This window comes from Netta rufina (genome assembly GCF_964035555.1).
Source record: "Netta rufina genome assembly, chromosome: 3".
Taxonomy (NCBI): Eukaryota; Metazoa; Chordata; class Aves; order Anseriformes; family Anatidae; genus Netta; species Netta rufina.
In genome coordinates, this window is record NC_140125.1 from 102,158,431 (window position 1) to 102,179,948 (window position 21,518).

General features: G+C 35.2%; 1 protein-coding gene across 3 annotated transcripts in view; it reads right to left on the reverse strand.

Moving 5' to 3' along the window:
* The window catches only part of MYT1L (myelin transcription factor 1 like), a gene marked incomplete at both ends in the record, with an annotated part of 132,311 nt that overhangs the window by 71,987 nt on the left and 38,806 nt on the right, over positions 1 to 21,518 (reverse strand). For 2 of the 3 annotated variants that reach the window (XM_084283981.1, XM_084283982.1), the window contains 4 exons: positions 88 to 195; positions 2,452 to 2,542; positions 5,104 to 5,238; positions 9,943 to 10,914. In XM_084283981.1, coding sequence (XP_084140107.1) covers positions 88 to 195; positions 2,452 to 2,542; positions 5,104 to 5,238; positions 9,943 to 10,914 — 1,306 coding nt within the window. Of the gene's footprint in view, positions 1 to 87; positions 196 to 2,451; positions 2,543 to 5,103; positions 5,239 to 9,936; positions 10,915 to 21,518 lie in introns of all 3 variants that reach the window. The other variant, XM_084283980.1, reaches the window with a different exon arrangement.

The following is a 21,518-nucleotide window of genomic DNA, read 5'->3' on the forward strand; positions in this document are numbered from 1 at the left end:
TACAAAGTATATAAATATAAATTCTCAGATTAGGTGAATGTGTGATGAATTCTGCATAATAATAAGTATTATAGTGATTTCTAATACCTTAAAACCCGATCTGATGCCTGGTTTGATTTTGACACATCACAGTTCTGATGCTTCTCTTGAGCTTTAGCCAGTTTCTCTGCTGCAGCAATAGGACATCCAGAGAGGCTGCAATTACAGAAAGGAAATTTAATTGTCTTGTCCTGCGTAGTTTCACATTATAGCACTGATCCAATTACTCCTTCTCCTCCTTAGCCTGCATCAGGAAGAATCTGAAGGAAAAGACTTTCCAAAAGCTTTTTGGTCATATGTATTTTCTCTAGACTTCCTTTCTTCTGTTTTCAAAGTTGCATGGTAGATCTTATAACTGCTCTTCTTCTCTGACTGTATATGGGTAGATTATTTATGGATGTCAGCCAGTGAACATACCAGTAAGAGAGGAGAATATAACCTGAAATCTACTGTGCAGCTCTGTTAGCAGACTTGTGACCTTTACACATCTACAAATGTTGCCAATGAAATGGCTGCTGAAGATGATTAAATGACAGTACCATTTAGGCCAAATTTTGTGCTACTTCACACTTCATTCAGCTCCATTAACTCCAATCTTTTTGCAAGGCATATAAATGAGTGCAAAATTTGGCCTAGGGTCTCTAAATCTACATCTCATATATGTTATACTTAGTGTTTGTTCATGAATTTCAAGCACTAAGGTATGTTTCCTAATAGTAGATGATGTAACATGAAAAGAAATTTCACTTGAATTAAAATTCAATTAAATTTGCAAATGCTGTACTATTATTAAAGTGACTAAAATATGTCTGATTCTTCTGGAAAAGATTTAGAACATTGAAAAACAAGTATATTGATGCCAGCAGATGGTGCTCTTAGTGAAGCTGTAAAAACCTGTGACCTGACAATGGAGGGGGTTCTTTCCTTGTCACAGTCTATCGAACACTTATGTGACCGCAGCTCTCTGTGTTCTCCACAGGAAAAGAAATTAAAATGAAAGGCAAATCAGCGCATTCCCAGATGTTCCTTTCTCCAAAGGGAAAAAAAATAAAAATGAAGCAGAGCAAAATGCCCCAAAAGCTGCAGAAAGAGGTGAGCACAGACTGCAGACTGCTCCCCTCAGCCCTCCCTCATTGTCCTAGATCTGCAGAGGGGTGAGAGTGCTCTGGAGTCATACCAGAGGGCAGCTGCTCTCTGTTGACATACTCTTCTTCAATCACCTCCAATATTCTAGTAGATATCCAACCAAAATTGAATGCTGCTTCGAGCAGTATTAAATCCCTGAAAACCTTCTCAAAGATTTTTGCTGCATCTAGTAGCAGCGTCACTACAGAGAAGAAAGGGGTACCCAAGTTTCTTGATGAGTTACCCATGAGAGTCCAGGAGGCATGTAAGGGGGCAGTAACCCATAAGACTGAACATCCAGCACCTTAATAATGTAATCCCTTAAACCTTTATGTTACAATTAACAGTAAAAAAGGAATTAGATAATAGGAACTTTGCATGCTTTTACCCTCTACTCGCATTTCCTGGATTTTTTTTTTTTTTTTTCCTAAATTGTAAGAAAATAAGCAAGACCTCGTTATTTGTGGAAAAACTATGACATACTAAAATTTCTAGTAACTTTTTTTTTTTTTTTTTTCTCATGTGTGTCAGAATTTAAAAGGCAGTGACATCCCTTGTATAAGAATCAATTATTAATTTTAGGAAACTATAGAAAAGTTGTATTTTTTCTCAATCTTCCTTTGCTTGACTATTTATATTGAGCATTTTTTGTTTTTAATTTTTAAATTTAATGAGACATTTTCATAATGTTTCTTAATCAAGCAATATTCTACTTTAATTATATCTGAATAAAGATTTGGGGGTTGAGACTTTTTTTTTTTTTAGTTGAAAAGTTAACTCTTAGTGTCTGTGTATTCAAAATGTTGTTTCTTGTGTATAGAATATCATTTTTAGGGGTAGAGTGGAATTTTTCATGCAAAATAGTCTCTGAAGAGAGTGAAGTGTGGGGACAAGAACTCTGCCCTAGTCTTGATGATATTGGCAGACTCTTCCTCGTCCCTGCGACAGAGAAGAAGTCATACCATTCATTTTGCATCACTGCTAATACCAATACAGAGAGAAAAAACAAACAAACAAAAAATCACCACACCCAAAAACCTAATGGATGATTAAAATGTCTTCTGTGAATCAATTCATCCATTCTGAAGCAAATGAATACTTGTCCTCCCCAGAAAATACATGAAAAAATGTTACTCTTTAAAGCATATGAAGCACCATCTGTCAATCTTAGAAACAGAACAACAGAACACACACTCACACTTCCCCCCCTGCCAATGGACTGCTAGAAGGGCTGCAGTTCGGAGGCACTGTTCCCTTTAGATTGGTGTCCAGTGATGGAATCCTTACCTTCGGTGGGAATTCCTGTTGCTATTTACGTGGCCCCGGCCTGTGCAGCCTGGTGTAGGACACTTAAGAACATTTTCATGCATGGCAAGAACTTGACAAGGAGAGTAAGAGAAAACAGCAGAGTATGAAAACAAGAAAAAAAAATCAAATCCCAGTATATATGAAACCATTTTAAAACAAAGCAGGATTCATTAACAACCAGCATTCCTCAAAATACACGTGACACACATAGCCAATAAAGCCTGATGTGGGAAGTAAGGATCGTGACCCTATGCTCTTTAACACAGGGCAACAGTGAAAGTTAGGTTACTGAACCTATAATCAAAAGTATCTTCAGTGCAACAATGAAGCAAAAGACTTCCAACATCTTCTTAGTAAAAAAACACTGAGCAAACACCAGCTCAGTAGTAAACTATGAACTAGCAAAAATCCAATTAAAAATATGGACTCAAAAAATTCTTTCAGGAAACGTATGTGCTCAAAATATACAACTTTATATACACAGTATCAAACTCAAGAACGAAAATCTGCTCTCAAGTTATACTGGTAGAACACTGAATTATTTTAAATATACCTCAGCACAACCCTGATTAGAATTTGATACTAACTATAAGACAGTCCAATTGATCTAGTGCCCAGTTCTGCCCATATCTACATAGAAATACCATTCATGTCTATATGACGAGCAGAACTGGTCATTTTATTTTAACTTGCATTTTCCACAGATGTGAAAATTGCAATGGATAGATTATTATAATTATTATTTTAGAGACTGAAAAGTAAAAAAAAAGAAAAAAAAGAAACAATTAAAAATTGAGGGATGGTGGAAAACAAAACAAAGCAAACAACAACAACAACAAAAAACAACCTTTGTAAAAAAAGAAACAAGTGGTACAAGCTTAAGCAAATAAACTGCTTTACATCTGCATCCATTGCAAACTGGATAGAAAATTTACTCCCAAAGCTACTCAGAGCAGCTCTTTTTGGAATCATAAAACTTATGCTGTGAATTGCCAAATTATCAAGAGCTTTTTGGTAACACTAAATAGTTTTGTATGATTTGAGACATATTTGAATCCATGTCTCAGAGCTGGATTGGCAGTATATCACTATGGAAAGAGGCCATCCAGCTCTTGCAAAATCCTGGTTTTCTCATACAAGAACTAGTCTGGAAGCCTGTATTTAGTTCTCACTCAAAAAAAGTTCTAATAAAATCAGTGAATTCCTTGACTGAGTAAAGAACTGAATAAAAGCTGTTCAGAGACTTGAGAAATTAACCACATATACTGATTAGAAGATAACCATCATCATCACCTTCATCAGCGTACTAGAACGTGTATAGATGTAAAAGCTTTATTCTGAAATTCCTACTATTCAAAGCTGTTCTTGAAACATGCTTCACAAGGCCAACATCACAGGAAAAAATAAAAAGATGAGCTCACCTTTTACATTTTATTAGGTACAAGAGCATGCAAACAGTTTAAAGCTATATTCTTCTTTGATTTACAAAGTCTTCTAAAGAGCTTTTTATTTACCATTTATAAAAATGAGAGAACTTTGAGCAACTGAAAAAATATTTGTGCTTCAGAAAATTACAGGGTCTTGCAAAGGAGAGAAATGAATCTATCTGTTCTACTGTATTCAGAGATCGACCAAGATGCAGCAGTTTCCTAAAGCACTTCCTCAATACAACTTGGCAAAGCCACTCTACCATGAAAGAGGAAACTTCTTCTGTCTGCTACTCTTGGTGTGCAGACCTATTTCCACTTTTCTGTCCTTCAGAGTCCACTTCCCTTTGGAAATTGGGGAACATTTAAGTCCTGTCTTTAATGTTTCTTTTAGTCATCTATAAATCTATTGAGATTAGTTCTGTAAGTGCTGATGGACAGTGGGGATTTTAGGCTATAGGATTCAAAGGAATAAATAAATTTTTAAATTAGTGTGAAAGAGAACTGTATCTTAGGTAGATGCCTGTCTGTCATATAGCAACATAGAGCAATTAGCTTCAACAGAACTATGCCATTTCTACCAGCCAAGGAGGTGACTTCTAGAAATGGATCTCTCTGCTTTCTGATTAATGTCTGTGTCTGGATGGGTGAACCTCCCTCATACAGAATCCATTGACAAGGCAGAAAATTCTAGCCATGTAAATTACAGGGGAATATTGCTCAAAATCCTGAGGTGTGTAACTAAGTAAACAGTCAGATTGTTATTATTAATAATATAAATTAGTTTAAAATAAACTATGTTTAAGACAAAACACCAACAAAGGAAAGGGGCTGCAATTTTTTCAAGTACAATTATTCCTGTACGAGACAACAGGGACAATTGATGTGACATCAGCATGCAGAAGTAAAAGCAGTGCACATCTTCTGGAAACCTTTTTCTCTGTTGACTGAATAGATCTATTTAAAAACAACCTAGCATTCTTAAATCAAAGAATACAGCTTTAAAAGTTGTTCTTTCAGTGTAAAAGTTAGTAGAGAATAGAAATGATGGAATAAAGGAAAAAGTATAACACAGAACAGTTGACTAAGTTGAGACAAACCATACTGAAAAATAAAATTAATTTTTAAATAAAAGGTTTATAAAGCATGCTAGAAAAATCTTTGTAGTTTTATCCCCAGTTTCCATGAAACAATGTGAACTTACTTTCTGGAGGGACCCTATCTTTGTGTGGGCATCCTGACAAACTGCGGTGATGGGGGTAAAGCCCCGTTACATGGCCAGTTCCATCACACCCAGGGGTAGGACATTTGCTCTCTTTCTTTTCTGTTCTTGAGGGATCTATAATTTACAACAAATGTGTCAAGTGAATGATGCTTTACACATTTCTGTAAGAAGGTTCATTTAATCATGTCATTTACTCTTTGGTAAATGTTTTTTTTTTTTTTTTAAATGAAAACTAGAAGAAAAAAAAAACAAGTAAACAAAAAACCCTTCTACTTCTTAACACCATTTTGTCACTTTTATCCCATTATCTTCTTTTCAGACTGCTGGCTCCTATGATCATAGCATAGATCCATTCAGAGTGATTGGAAAATGACCATTTTATAGCAAAGCCATACCACTGTCAATCAACATTCTGCTGGCAAGCATCAGCTCAAGGGTGTAAGGTCATTTGGAAACTGTTTAGTTGGAGTTTCCCTTCTTTACATTCTTATTTGCCTGATTTATTAAATTCTGCAAACTTATTGTCATAGAAGTTCAATGTCCTTAGAGTAGCAAACCGAGCTCTTTAAAATAATGATTCTATGATTCAGCATAAATAAATCCCTTTTCCAAGGTTCTCTGAGCAGATGATTCTCTTTTCTTTAAATTAATTATAAACAGTAAAATATTTCTTTCTCTTCAATAAGTTATGGTGGGGTAAACATTGTAATCAGAATTACTGAAAGTACCACTTACTGTGTAAATTTGCGCCATTACAAAAATGCATATAATGCTATAATATTCATATGCTTAAAAGGTTAATGATCTTTTAGAATGTCGTTGGATCTTCTCTCTACAAATCAGTGAAAAGTCTGAATAGATATTTTTTCAACAAAATAAGGTTTTCTGCCAAGAAAGTAGTGGAACTGCTGATGAAATTTATCTTGAACTAGAATTTGCTAACATACTTTATCAGCTTGTTTATTTTACAGAACATCTGGAAATAACATTCCTAGCTTTCCAGCCCAGCACATGATACAAATCATGTATCATTTTGATTAGAGTTGTCAGATTTTGGAGACTATTGTAAATATTTATACTAGTATTGAAGGAATAAAATTCAGGATACTCTAACTGCTACCATTCTGGATCACAATCCCACAGCATCCCCTTTCTATCTTTTTTTCCAGCCTCCTTTCAATACCCAGTCTGAGCTATCCTCATCTAAGTATTTTTTGCTGCTCTTGTCATTGCTCTGCTTCAGGAATTATGCTTTCTTCTCTGGAAAATAAGATTTTGCTATGTGTTTTATACAAAGTTTTTCTTACATTAAATTCCATCCCAGCTTTAATAAATGCAATCCTCAGTACAATCAGTGGAAATTTCAGTACTTGCAGACCTTCACACACAACCCATTTTTTTTTAAGCATGAATAAATAGAATCCAGAGCTCATGTTCAGTTGTGGACTTATTTTTCCCTGATTTCCCTCTAGTAGTTTTATATGAATATACTTTTACATTCCAAGTCCATCCGAAACGCCTTCATTTTAGAGAAATTCTTCAACTCTTTTCAAATGACTCTCCATGTTTTAAATCCATTCTTCAATTTTAATGTGATATTTAAACCTTGGATTTTGCAAATGGAATCCCTAATTGTGAAAGTTTTACTTTACTTAGCCTGCGTGTTAACTGTAGTATACAGTTCTTTTTTTTTTTTTTTTTTTTTTTCTTTTCTTTCCCCACGCTCTTTAATGATAAATGCACATACATATCCATCTTCAAAATGCTATACAATTATCACAACACTCTTGGAAATACCATAATCTTATACTTCAGGAAATTGTAACAAATAAATCAAAAAGTTAAACCCAAGGCCACAAAAGGAGTGAATGTCAGAGGAGGGATTAGAATTCTTGCCAGATAGGCCTGTGCTGAGACCACTAGAACAGCAAGCCCACAGCTACATACATACACAACTCTAAGCAACTCTTCATGTCAAATACTTTGGGATGTGTAAAAGTAGATATGTGAATAAATAATGTAAATGAAATATAAATTATGTAAATATAACAATATTCAAAGACTGAAAAAATGTAGATGATTAGTAGACCATAATGGCTTTTTATACATTTTAAACTAAAGAAACTTTAGCTATTCCATGTTGTTGTAACTCCACTGAGGTCAATGAATGCATTCTAATTTAGAGTATCTGAGGATCCGGACACTTAACATCTTACAGTGTCAAATAAATAACCTACAGTATTCAGGTCTTTATGCTGTAAGGTTATAGCATGATATCAGATCTTTAATAGCCTTTATGGTCTAATGAGTCAGAAAAGATGCTGTATACTATTCTTAATGATTTCAAAACTCACATAAAATTGTACTTGCAAAATTTCCCATTGCTTTTAATGGAAGACGTCTGACTAAACTTTCCATAACTTTTTACAAAGTACTAGATACTCTTTTGTAAGTCCTTTCCTGCTAAAGGGGAGAAATATTGCACAGTTTTATTTAATTCTGCAACATTTCTTTGTTCTTTGTCACAATGGGAGTATTGGCTGAGTGAATGTTGCCAGAGGACTCAAAAGGTCTTAATCATAAACTTCAGAAGAAAGTTTAGACAGTTGTTTAGACAGTTTTAAACAGCAGGGAAAAATTAGTTAGTGGTCCTTTAATGGTTGTTTCACTGACTTCTGAAAGCAGAACTCCTCAAAACAAAAGGCAGAGGTATTTCTCACTGCAAACCTGCATATCCCAAAAACTTCTTGACCGTATCATACATCTCTGTGGATAACACTTCCAGGAGTATTTGGAAGATAATACGTGAGTTCAGAACAAACAATATAATCAATTGTCTTACTTAAAGCTTACTCTCTCAACAAGTGCGATAGCATTTCTTATGTTTTTCAAAGTAAGGAAGGATTTTTTTTTCTTTTTTTCTTTCTTGCCTTAAAACAAAACAAAACAAAACAGAACAAAACAAAACAAAACAAAAACGAAGTGTAGAGCTATCCACTGCACAAAGTTTCTTGGTCCAAACTACCACAACATTTAATGTTGTCTTTTGTGTCCTTGGCTGGGGTTTGGACCCATTATTGATTCAGCTGCCAAGGGACGGAATGGTTCAAAGAAGCTTCAGAATTTACTGAAATATTTAGTCCATACTTTTGTCATTGTTAGAGATTATACTGTCTTTTTGGAGATCAATATGCAGAAATACTTTCCTATTCATACAGAGACTGGAAGGGCTGGACATTACCAGAATTAAAAGACTTGAAAAAATAATAATGTTTTATTGTGTTTTCTGTGGTTTTATTAGAGACACATATCCAAAGGGAAAAGGCACCTAATGTACGTCATATGCGAACAACATTTAGAACAACATCTGCATGGCTATGCAGTAATACACTAACTAACATTGTCTTCCCCAAGTACCCAAAGTTACTAAAGCATTCACTGGACTATGCTTTTTTTTTTTTTTCCTTTTTTTTTTTTTTTCCAAAAAAACCCAACAACAATACTTCACTAAAATACATAGCACAAGAGTATTTAACAACAGTAAATTCTATGCTTTTCTAAGAGACTGGACATTACTTTTCTTTAAGTTTTGTAAAAGAAGATCAAAGCCTTTCTTGGACCAAGAGATTGCCTACCTGAATGATACAGGGAGATCTTATGGAATTACTTTTTCAAAACAAGGAATTATAAAAAGGAAGAAATTGCCAACCATCTCAGTTCATTTTCAGAAAGGAATCCAAGTATTGTTATAACAAATATAAGATGAAACCAGTCCCTGCTTAGCAAGTCCTAAGAAATACCATGTCCTCAACTTCCACTAAAGTCAATGGGAATTAAGGGTGTTCAGTGAATCTCAGGATATACTGAACAATTTATACAATACAGCCCTACATGTACAGATGTCGACATATTAAAGAGAGGTGTGGTAATATAAAAACACCATCACCAGGATAATCCCATAAATTAAAACAATTAAAACGCATTCTAAAGGTAACCTTTAGTCTGTTTTTTTTTTTTTTTTTTTTTTTTTTTTTTTTTTTTTGTTTGTTTGTTTGGTTTGGTTTGGTTTTGGTTTCTTTTATATTGAATTATGGTCAAGGCAGCACCTTAACTGTTTCCACAATGGAATGAAACCAGTGAAGTGGAATGCACATAAGAAAGAAATTGCTATTGATCTCAGCCCAGGCCACACCATGCCTTGCATAGCAAATTGTTTCCATTACCTTACTATCTTAAGATAATTAATGTGCAGTCACTGCCCCTATCTTATGTTATCGGTCATTCTGATACTGTTCAATTCCTATCAGGCAATTCTACATTTTAGATGGGAGAGGCTTCATCAATAACTGTCGTTTGATGATAATTTTATAAATCACGATGCCACCTACCCAATACAACCTGTAAAATATGCACTTTAAAACTGATTGACTTCCTGCTACATAAAACCCCACTCTCTTATATAGTTTGTTTTTAGTAATTACTATAAAATGTATTAAATGCTTGAGAAAAATCTTTGCCTCTTTCAACATGATCTCTTATTTGCTTTGTTTCCCTGGAAAGTTATTATTATTATTTTTTTAATTTAGCCAAATGGTATTCACTGAAATACTGTACATATTTCTAACATTGCAGAATGATTTTTTTTTTAATAGTCACAGCATGACACTATTTTACAATCATGCCATACTACTACAATTTAAACAAAGTTCCCATTTTGTAGAATTAATAACTTCACTTCAGAATTCTACGCAAAACTTAACATGTTAGCTCATACTTTCTTATGACATAACATACGGTATATAGAAATATTACCTTTACCATAATATGGCTTTTTGACATGGCCGTCACTGGGTTTAGGCTTCCTGTCATCCCCAGAAAGTTGTCTTGGAGACTGTTCCTCAAATGATCTCATATTATCCCTCCTTCCAGCTTCCACTGCCATTTTTTCTCTCATGGCTTTTGCTCTCTCAGTTTCCAAAGCAATTGCTTTCTCAAGAAGGGTTAAGTTACCTTTTGTCATATCAAACACTTCTTCAGACCTATCTGAAGTAATAGAGGTGGTATCATCGTCTCTTTCATGACAACCATCCTCCTTTGCACAGCTAGAAAAAGTCCTAGATCTGGGGCTCAACTGTTCTTCAAGCCTCATTAGGTTCATCATATCAGAGTAATTCCGGTCTGGTGTTCTTCCTTGGAAGTCATCTTCTTGCCTGACATGCTGACGAGTGTTCATGTTTTGTTGTTGATTTCTTTCCTGTGGGTTTGTCTCACTGAGTTTCCTAGCCAGATCAAAACACTGGTTCCTTAAGCACTCCAAACTGCTGAGACACACCTCTTCATCACTCTCCTCCACCATTTTTTCCGTAAGTCCATTGTTCACAGGCTTCCCTAGCATTACAAAGTTCATATTCCTATTATCTTGCTGTGAAGTATTGTCTGCATAATTTCTGTCATTAATGTTTTCTGATAGCACTACACCATGTCCTTGTGCTAGTAATTTAAGGGAGTCCACTGTTTCCCTAACAACGTCACTGTCTAAATCTAAACTCAGCTCACTTTTCCGACCAATATTTTCATTTTTGTCACTATCATCTTCCAGACTATTAGATGTATTGCTGTTCATTTCTGATTCTGTCCTGGCTCTGTATGCAGCATCCTCTGCAATTTTGCCAAGATTTAACAATGACTTGGCCACCAGTTCATCGTAATTATCATACTCATCATTATTGTTATCGTCTTTTTCTGTGTCTTGCATTATTCGAGTATTGTGACAATTCATTTGATGGTCTTCTGCATAAAAAACAGAAACAAAGAAAGAAACAAAGAAAGAAAGAAAAAGGAAAAGAAAAGAAAAAAGTGGCTACAATTGGAACTGTTGTTGCAATCGCATGGACAGAAAACAAACTGCATGTCAAATATTGTTAATCATACAGCAATTCTATTACACTAAGGCCCATGTGCAGTTAAGTTTTATTAAGTGAATTTCTCTATAGTCCATGAGGCTATTTTTGTTTATTTGCTATTCACATGAATTTCTTTCACAAGTATGATAAGAAAAAGACAAATCAAAATGCTAATTACTATTACTGCTAAAGTATTATGGCATAGAAACTTATGTTTCTCCTTTCATTCCTAGAATTATAGTTTTATGGGGTTTTCTACAATCATATCACTAATATGACATAATTGCACAGGTTTCAAGCTTTTCTCACTCCTGTATCTCTTGTAAATGTGGAAGGTGGCAATGAAGTGAGTACTACTGGATTTATTCTCTTAATGGTGAGTAACATTCACCAAAAGAGAAAGAATATACAAGAAACAGATTTTTTTTTCTTTCTTTCTTTCTTTTTTTTTTTTTTTTTTTTTCACACCATACACACCATTAATACTAGATAACCAATAACTATATGCAAAGATCAAAATAACATTTTACTTAGTGGATCCATCAGTAGAAATCAAAATCTCTCAGTTTAGCTATGTAAACTGTGGAAAAGAATTTTAAAGTAATTGTTACATGAAGGGAAGATAGAAGCAATGATATGTATAATACAATTTTAAGTTAATATGCTAGCCCAAATTATATGGTCATACTTGTATGGTAGGGCTGTTATTTCTACTACCCTGAATATTGTAACAGAATGGTGCAAAGTTACTATGTTTTACTTAGCTTTGCCTTAGTAACTGCTGAAAAATAGGGCGGTAACTTAATAAGATGGAGTCAATGTGTAGCCCTGAGGGTGTGATTCATTTCACCTGACTTTAGATATGAGTGAGGCAGGCATCCATACATACCCCAGTAAGCAATAATCCTGTCCTTGGTCAATAAGAGAAGCAGACACTTTAAGGCTATAATCCACCTGATTTGGTTGTCTTCCTCAGAATAAAATGAATCACTTACTAGAAGTGCTTGTTTCTCCTCATTGACAACGAAGGGGCTCAGAGTAGATGCCTACCTTAAAGATATCTGTATTTGGTCAGATGAATATCATCCAGACATCATTTTCTGATATCTAATGTTAACTCAGAAGTTATCTCATTCTTAGACCCATTCTTAAAACAGATATACATTCACCATTATTTACTAATGAACATCTCATAAATTCTGTTTTATTTATCAGCTACCCAAGCAATATTTAAATATTTAGCTTCACAACTTGAAAAGAAATTTACTAAATGTTAGGTTGACATGCTAGGCCAGTTTTTCAGCTGGTACAAATTGAAAGAAATCGGTAGAGCTAGGACAATTAACACCTGCTCAAGAGCTAGTCCATCAATTTGTAATATCATCTTTTCAGCTCAGGTGTATTTGCAATACTGTTACATCTAAATATGTAGAACTTTCTAAAGTATGACTTTTATGTTTTAGATAAACAAAATAAAGCAGAAAATTGCAGGTTGTAGGTGGCTTTGTATACTAACATTTTGATGATAAGAAATGTTTTTTTATAAAAATAATTTTTAGGTCAGTGGACAAGATAATAAATCAGTGTTTTAAATACAAAGCTCAACAGCACAATAATTAATGTTTCAGCCAAAAGATAGTATGCCTTCTACACAGTGGTTAGGGATCCTGGGATGATAGTAGGCTGTAGTTAAGCGGCAGACCTGATAGATGACTAGGCTATGTCTAGGAAAAACAAAAACAAAAAAAACCCTCTAAGTGTATAGCATTATATATAGAAGATAATTAGCAGGGAAGGATGTTTGTTATTTTTACATAACAAGTTATTCTAAGTCAGTAATGGGTTATCTATTTATTATCAAAAGTGGTTTTATTTTTGTTGCTCAAGATAAAAAATACTCATATTTATGTTTCAGTCTCTAAAAAATTAAGTATATCAGAGTATCAATTTGTCAGTATAAAAGTAAGGGATGTCACATATGCTTCCTATTTGAAAAAATTCTACCTTGAATGTCTGCATAGAAGTAGGCAGTTAAGGATTACTGGATAATTAGTTTGTACCATTTGAAAAGCAAATGTTTTAATACATTGATGATCATCTTCTAACATGAAATGTACAAACAAATCCCACATTAATTTAAATATTAAAGCTAAAATCTATTGCCAGGAAGACTGCTCAGTAGAAACAGCTGTTTTTACGGGGTGCAATTAGTTATTTCTGATGGGCAATCAGATGTAGAAGAAAGAACATCAAAGTAATTAAAGAAGAAGTAAGTTATATGTCCAGAACTGACAGTGCCTTTGCATTTAGCATGAGGCATATAGAAACACTGGTGAAATAAGTCCAAATCAAACTTTAGCAGGATACTGAAGTATAGTGTAGGAAGAAATATTTTCTTGAGCCATCCAGAGAATTGTAAGGTATGTAGTAGCTATACTACAGAAATTTTCAAAATGTGAAAAATTTTGAGGATTTTTTTTTTTTTTTGATAAGGGCTTTTGTGTTTACATGAATGAGGGTCATGTAAATGATCATCAGGGGAGGAATGTATTCTGGTTTGCCTCCACAACAGTGAAAAGTCAAAATATGAATCACGTACTGTATGAGTGAAGACATGTAAATTCCTTTTGAGTAGGTGAAGCTGGGTGAAAGCTGTAACTAATATTTTTATTCTGTTTGATTGGTTATATCCTTTTCAGGGCTCCTGCCCGTTCAATCCTAAAAAGAAGAAGAAAAAAAGGTGGTGGAGGAGAAGAAAGTGTAAAGCATGAATCCTTGATGAAAGAGGCAGGAAAACAAAAATATTTTAATCTAGTTTCATTCCTCCTCTTTAATTTTTGTCCTTTTCTTGCATTTTCTACTTTCTTTATCACCTATTGTTTCCACATTTCTTATCTTCATGAAGTAGTTAATTTCAATGAAAAGGATATCTATGTATACTGTACCCATCTTCTCCAGATAAGAGTCTGTTAGATTCTGAGCCTTCTGGCCTGCTCTAGTGAAGCACCTGTGTCACCTGTTTATTAAACCAAATGTTTGAGTACTGAATTAGTTTGCGTATTAATTAAGGGTACTTCTACAAAATACGCCAGCCCAGCAGTTCTGTGTGAACCTGTGTCTTTTCTTTTATTCAGCTCTGTAAAAGAAAATCTTGTTTTCACTTAATTTTTCTATGCTTCCTAACATTTTACCTTTAACTTGGTACCAACCTTTATACTATATTGTTTAATGGCTATGTGCTAAATAAAAGCATATAGCTTTTAGTAAAGCTTATAGCACTAAAATACCTACTCTACTCCTTACAGAATTTTTGGAACCATTGACTCAAATTGCAGTTTTTATTTTGAAGAAGCATCTGAGTTTGTCTCAAAAAGAAACAAGTTAGCCAATCAGCTGAAGAGTGAACAAAGTCATCATCTCCCTTTTTTTTTTTTTTCTGTAAGCTTTGGGGTTGTGTGGAAAAGGAATATACAACATAGTCTAAAAAGAACATCAGATTATTTTAACCGTCATTCCCAGAATACCATGACAATTTAGATATTCTTATTGCAATATTTGTTCTGTTTAACTCTCAAAACATAAGACAACTGACAGGCAGGGAAACTATAGTGGAGGATATGTGGAATAGCTTTAAAGAGCTGGAAGCCTTCAGCCACCTGAACACAAATGCACCTTTGTATGGCACTAAAAAAAAAGTGAATAATTTGATTTCTTATTGAACCTTTCATCCAAGGATCTCAAAGCACTTTACATACATTATGTTAAAAAGCCTCACAACACCCCTGTGAGGTAGGTATTTTAAGCCCATTTTACAGATGGGAAATTGAGATACAGAGAAGGTGAGTGACTCCTTCCATGTCATACAGTGAGTCACTGGAGAATAAGGACTATAGCTTCTATATCCATGATTGCTTCCTCTCTTTGTTGCTATCATATATATATGTAAACAAATTTTTTGGCAGAATAAATGGCTTGGTATGATTTCAGTGTAGGGAGTCATGAAAAACAGCACCCTCTTTTTGAAAATGATTATATACAGCATTTAGTTTGAGAGATTCTGCAGAGAGAGGCAATGATACTTCAGTTAAAGCAGCTACATTCCTATCAAAGACCAAAGACTTCATGAACAAGACTTTCCAAATCTGTGTGTATCAAATTACTCACTTTCTCCCAAGCATGGGAAAACACGATGGCTAACAAGCTGAACCTATATGTGGTTATATAGGCTTCCTGCCCAGAGAAACAGTTTCATTATCCATGCATCGTTGCCTGTTTTTGAACACTTCACTGCTCTTGCTACTGCCACTTGTCAGTTCCTAAGTTCTTAGCGTATGATACTACTGTGCTACCATTTTTCTCCTAAGCTGTAAAGTGAGGTGCATGCATATTTAGCAAGTCAGTCTTGGCACAAATGAATCCCAAATCTTGCAATGTTACAACATCATATGGGGTAGGGGGCTGTTTGCACATTGAATACTCCTCTGGAAAAATCTACAAGTAAGGAAACTGAGGACGTACAAAATATAGTGAGCTTCCAACAGCTGACATGGTTTTGGTTTCAACTTCACTCCACATTGAAGAAATAGAGCACACATATAATTCTACTAAACAAAATCTCTAGAAGTCTGAATACTCTTATTGATATGGTATTTGGAACACAGCTCAAGCTGTCAAACTTTTCTGTTTCAGGTACACACTGGAAACTGAAGTTGACCATGTGCAGTTCTTCATCTCTGCAAAAGTTCTGGAAGTACTTACTGAAGTACTGAAATACTTCCTGAAGTATTAAAATAATAACCAATATTCAAAGCAAAATAAATGAAGAGTGGAAGTCATTAAGCATGGCAAGGAAGGTCTGAGCTAAAGAACACAGCATATTGCAGTAAAATTCAGTATAGGAAAGTAGGAATGAGGACTATAGAAAAAGCCCATACAGACTTTCAAGTATTGTACATAATTTGCTTGCTTACTATATATTTTTACCATTTTTTTTTTCCTGTTACATTTTGATCTTTTCATTTTCTATCTTTTAATTTTCTACATATTCCACTTTTTAACTCGATTTGCTCATTGGAAAAATAATCAATACTTTTTTTTTTTTTCTTTTTCTTTTTCTTTCCCCTCCTTTTTTTCTTTTTCTTCTTTTTCCTAAGGTTTTAAAGGGATCTTTACCTATCTGAATTTCTTTCCTGCTCAGGAGTGTTTACTGATATACAAAAACATTCCTTTTTTTTTTTTTTTTTTTTTTTTTCCCTTTTTGGTATTAAAATACATTTGAAATAGAAACAATGAATATTGATAAATTATTTTGGCATATCAGCATTTTCAAAATTTTTGATTTCTACACAAACCAGTGTATTCTCATCTAAGTGCATAGGTGTTTGTATATAACCAATGCCATGATATATTATTTTTTCTTCACTTAACCTATCCTTGCAACCTCTTACTATGCCTTATCTCTGCTAGACCTGCATGAATAGCATCCTAATTTGTAAGTATTCACATGAGGTATTGGTAGAATACAGAGGTTCTTACTTGGGTTATTCCCACTAATAGAATCATGCAGGAACTTCGTGAGAGAGAGAGCATCAGATAATCCGGAAGAGGGGCTTCTAACATATTTTTCATATTTTTTTTTAAATGAAGTATTTTGTTAATCATCCCTGTTTTCCCACTATATGTCCCTATGAGCCACCTGATACAGGTAGCTCTGTACAGTTTTGGAAAAAGACCCTGAAAGATACCTGATGAAGGTACTCTGACCTTGACTGTGATAGTGTTGCTTCTAGTGACAGATATTGCAAAATGTTATTAAAAATTGTCAGTTTCCTGACAAACTAATGTGCTTAGTTATGATTTCCGCTTTTTACCACAAGACACTCCTTGCCTTTCTCTGATTTTAGAGCATCTCACACGCCACTTCACATTGCATTGGTGTCAGAATTGTGAGATAGATGAGATTGGAAGGGACCATTGCATATCATCTGGTCCAACTCTGGCTCAAATAGAAGCCATCAGGTTCTCAGGGCCCTATCCAGTCAGTCCTTTTATGAATATCTTCAAGGCTTGAGATGCCACAGCTTCTCTGGGAAATCTGTTCCAGCATTTGACCACCCTTACAGTGATTTTTTTTTTTTTCTTCTAAATGGAAGTTCTTTCGTTACAATTTGTGTCTGTTGCCCTTCTCCTCCTCAGAGTGAACAAACACATTTCTTTCTTTGTACATTATATGTTCTAGCTTTTTAATCATCTTGGTTGTTTGTCTCTAGACTCCAGTGTTTTAGGTCTTGTACTGCTGAACCTAAAATGAAATCTAGTGCTCCATATACAATAGCATAAGTATTAAATAAAAGGGAATATCACTTCCCCTGTTTACAGTCTCCAGCCTTTTGATCCTGGCAGACAAGCATTATTTCCAAATAGTCAAAAGGCAATGAATATGCTGGGGATTTATTTATTTATTTATTTATTTTTGTTCCACAGAGATTGCAGAAAATACTTTTCAGTTACCTACAGGAACACCCCAAAATAAGTAAGGTCATTTGGTATGAAATCTTCTTGTTGGCTTTGCAGCATCTGAAATATTTGGTATGAAGGTATATATTTAGGTTTGAGAAGGAACTCACTGAGAATATATGTGATCAGAGTTGGATATGCTGGGTTTGCAAGACCAGTACAATTTAGCCAGTCATCCACACCTGGTCCACGTTTCTTTGAGAGCCATAATAAGTTCAGTCAGCACTTAACTGTTTTAACCTGACTTCTGGCTGGGCAAATAATGAGATGGCTTTATCTGATGGCTGGTACTCATTTCAACTTTTGCTCCCCAGGAAGTCTATATGAGGGAGGGGAGACACTTTCTCATAGCCTTCTAATGACTCAGCAGAGCATGGCAGTTTCTTGCTTTCTCTCAGGTTTCCAGAGCTCAGCAAGGCAGCAGGCAATGAAGCAGCCAAAGCTATTCTCCAAATACTAAGATACAGCAGGGGATCAGAGGACCAGCTGCACCAAGGGGAGAACACCCACTCAGACAAATCTTTGATATGGAACTTCTACATGGGGCTACTCCAAAGGTTGCTTATGAGACAGTAACCCTATCTATATCCCTCTCTATGAGCATTGTTTTGCAAAAGATGCAACCTGGAGAACAAATTTTCAGTTCATAAACTAACATCTTCTTTTTCACACACAAATCTCTGAGAAAGACAGGTTGGAAATTCTTACTGTAGGGATAAATAATTTGTTTTCACTGTTTTTATTTAGATCTCTGACTCAATGCAGATGTCCACATTCAAAATGTCTACATATGAACTAGCCATCCACACCACATATTTAGGCAGTGGACAAAAATATGCATCTTGAGATGAGATTTATTTTATCCTAAGTTTGGTATCTGGAGTGGATTGGCTGAGTTATTCCCTAAAAGTGGCTATTCCTCTTGTCTGACTATAAATGAAATTGATGAGATTAATTGTATCCTAATTATTTTCACTCAGAGTTTTCAAATTGCGCTTTGCTGAACTTTAACAATATGTCTAATATGACACAGAAAGAACTGCAGAGAGCATGGAATAGAAGAGGTACTTGAAAGGAACCATCTTGAGGTTTTGGACACAAACAAACATATAAGGAAGTGTTGGCTCAAATGGGATGGGTGCTTATGATTGCATGAGTTACATGGATGGAGTTAATATCCTACTGGATTAGTCTGACCTCCGCAATAAGTTTAATTACTTATGTTTGGTTGTGTTTCATTACCAAAGGATGCTTGTTTGTGCTTTGATAATAATCTGACCTAATTGGCAGAATACACAGAAATACATATCATGAACACTCTGGAGCATGAGAACTGCAAAATACAATATCTCTGAAATTTCTTCTTCCTATCTGTCTTTCTATCCCCACAGTGATTTCAGATGCAAGATATCTGGAAGGGAAGACTCCTGCATGCATGAGTGACAGGCTTCACTTCATTTGAAACGTACGACTTTTTGTTAGGGGGGGTTATTTTTTTTTTCTTTATCACTTGATCCAGCTTCTTGTACATTTCTCGTGTTTCCTGTCTTTTAGTGACAGGGAAGGCTTAATAACACTCCATAAAATAAGGAGAAAGTAAATATAAAGGGTAATTTGTCTCTTTGGTTACAGCCATTCCAACACAAGCTAATCAGGGACAGGACATGAGACCATGCAGTGGCATGTGATTATTCATACGGTTAAACTTTTAGTGAAACACTGGCATGATTTTGATTTGATCGACTTAGCATCCTTCCACCAGTGTTCAGGCACAGTGCAGTGGTGCTAGTTAGGGACCGTTCCCAAGAAGCAGTCCACATGTGGTCACCCTATTTTGGGAGGTTAAAACTTAGCTGTATGGACCCAAGCCATGCTGCAACAGTTGAACTCAGTTTTAGATGAATGGACTATGGCCTTTCTTATTCACTCAGATAGATGTGGCTTTGATTACTGTGATTAAAGAGAAGGGGAACAAGGCAGCAGAATCTGTAAGGTGGAACCCTTGGAAAGCACACTGTCATCTGTAACTTCAGAGGAAAGAGTAAGGCGAATTGGAACCTATTCTTTTAACCACACTATTCCAGTCAGTCAAGTATGCAGTGGTCCTCACAAAACAGAAAGTAGTGATTCCATAGTGAAGCTAGATCCTAGCTAGTTATGGAGAGTCTTCATTATGTCTTGTTTATTTTCTATCTATACTACACGTACATAGTGTATGACTTATAGGCTTATGACATTGGCAATGTCTAGGATGGAGATCAGAGTACCAGAGACCTGTCATATGTAGGAATTGTATGAGCTGATAACAGATCTAAAAAAGATTTTTCTTTTGCTGCTGCATCTGCAAACATATTTCCAGTGAGGTTGTTCCAGCTATCTGCCCACCCTAAAAATGTACAACACCAACAATTTAGAAATTGTCAGTTCCTCCTTCTATAAGAGATTTCCTACTGCTGTTCAGATCTGCACTGGAATATCTGTCCTGATGATGAAAGCTTGCCTCTCATAAAAAGAAAACTTTTGTTGGAGAAATGCAACCATCTACATATTTACATAAATTTGTATATATTTCTAACTAACGATATGCATGACAGCTAAAATGGCAGTGACTTCATAGTCAGTTTCACAGTGCCTACATTGACTAGAGCAGTGCAATCTCAGTGCATGACATCTCTGCTGGAACTCTTGCTCTAACTGGTTGTACAGAAATTACAAACTTCAAAGTGGATCAGTCCAACAAACGAATAACCACAGTAGCCAGTTTTCCAAGATACATGCACAAATGCATAGATAGAGAGATACTTATGCTGCACAAAACTAAATCCTGAGTCTTACTCTGGTCTCACGGAACAGCACAGGAACTGTTTTACTGGCGTTCACTCATGAAAGTAAGGTATATGAGATCAGAGTCAATTCCTCTACTTCAGTGTTCTGTATTTTTTTCTTCAAGTGTTCATCAGGTGATTCATACCGCAATCATCCTAACGTATTGTTCCTCCTCAAATATATCTGTAAGGATTATTTTTAGGCTCTAAAAAATGTCACACATTGAAGTATCTGAGCAACTCAAGAACCAATGAAATTAATCTATCCAACATGAACTTTTTCCCTCTGTCCCTTCAAATATGAAGCACTATGGGACATGGTTTAGTGATGAGACTCAGCAGGTCAGATTAATGACTGGACTTAATAATATTGAAGGTATTTTCCAACCTATATGACTCTGACTCTATATCTGTTGCTGTATTATGTTTTATGACTTCCAAAGTGGAACTGCATCAAATAGTTTCTTAAAACTCAAATAAACTGTGTACATTATTTCCACACTGCTTACTTTCTTACGTCCAGGGATAGGGCATCCACAGCTTCTCTGGGCAACCCGTTCCAACGCCTCGCCACCCTCTGAGTAAAGAATTTCTTCCTAAAATCTAACTTAAATCACCCCTCTTTTAGTTTAAATCCATTACCCCTTGTCCTATCATTACATGCCCTTGTAAAAAGTCCCTTTCAGCTTTCTTGTAGGCCCTCTAAGTACTGGAAGGTTGCTGTAAGGTCTCTCCAGAGCCTTCTCTTCTTCAGGCTGAACAACCCCAATCCCTTCAGCCTGTTTTCACAAGAGAGGTTATCCAGCCCTCTGACCATCCCTGTGGCTCTCCTCTGGACAACAGCTCTCTGTCCTTCTTAATCCTGGTTTTCCACATTATAAAATGGCTCAGAGAATCAACACATTGTATAGCTGCATTTCTATAGTCCTGATTCTAGTAATGGAAATTATATAAAATGTCATCAGTATAGTATAAGGCCATACTACTGCAAAGGATGTTAAATTATACTACATCATGAATAGTCACATATTAGGGATACAAAAATAGAACAGAATAGAACTATGTACTATTTGGATGTAATGTATTTGGATGTGGATATTTTGTCTAACCTTGATCCTGATCAACTATTCTGTAAAATCACCCATCTTTC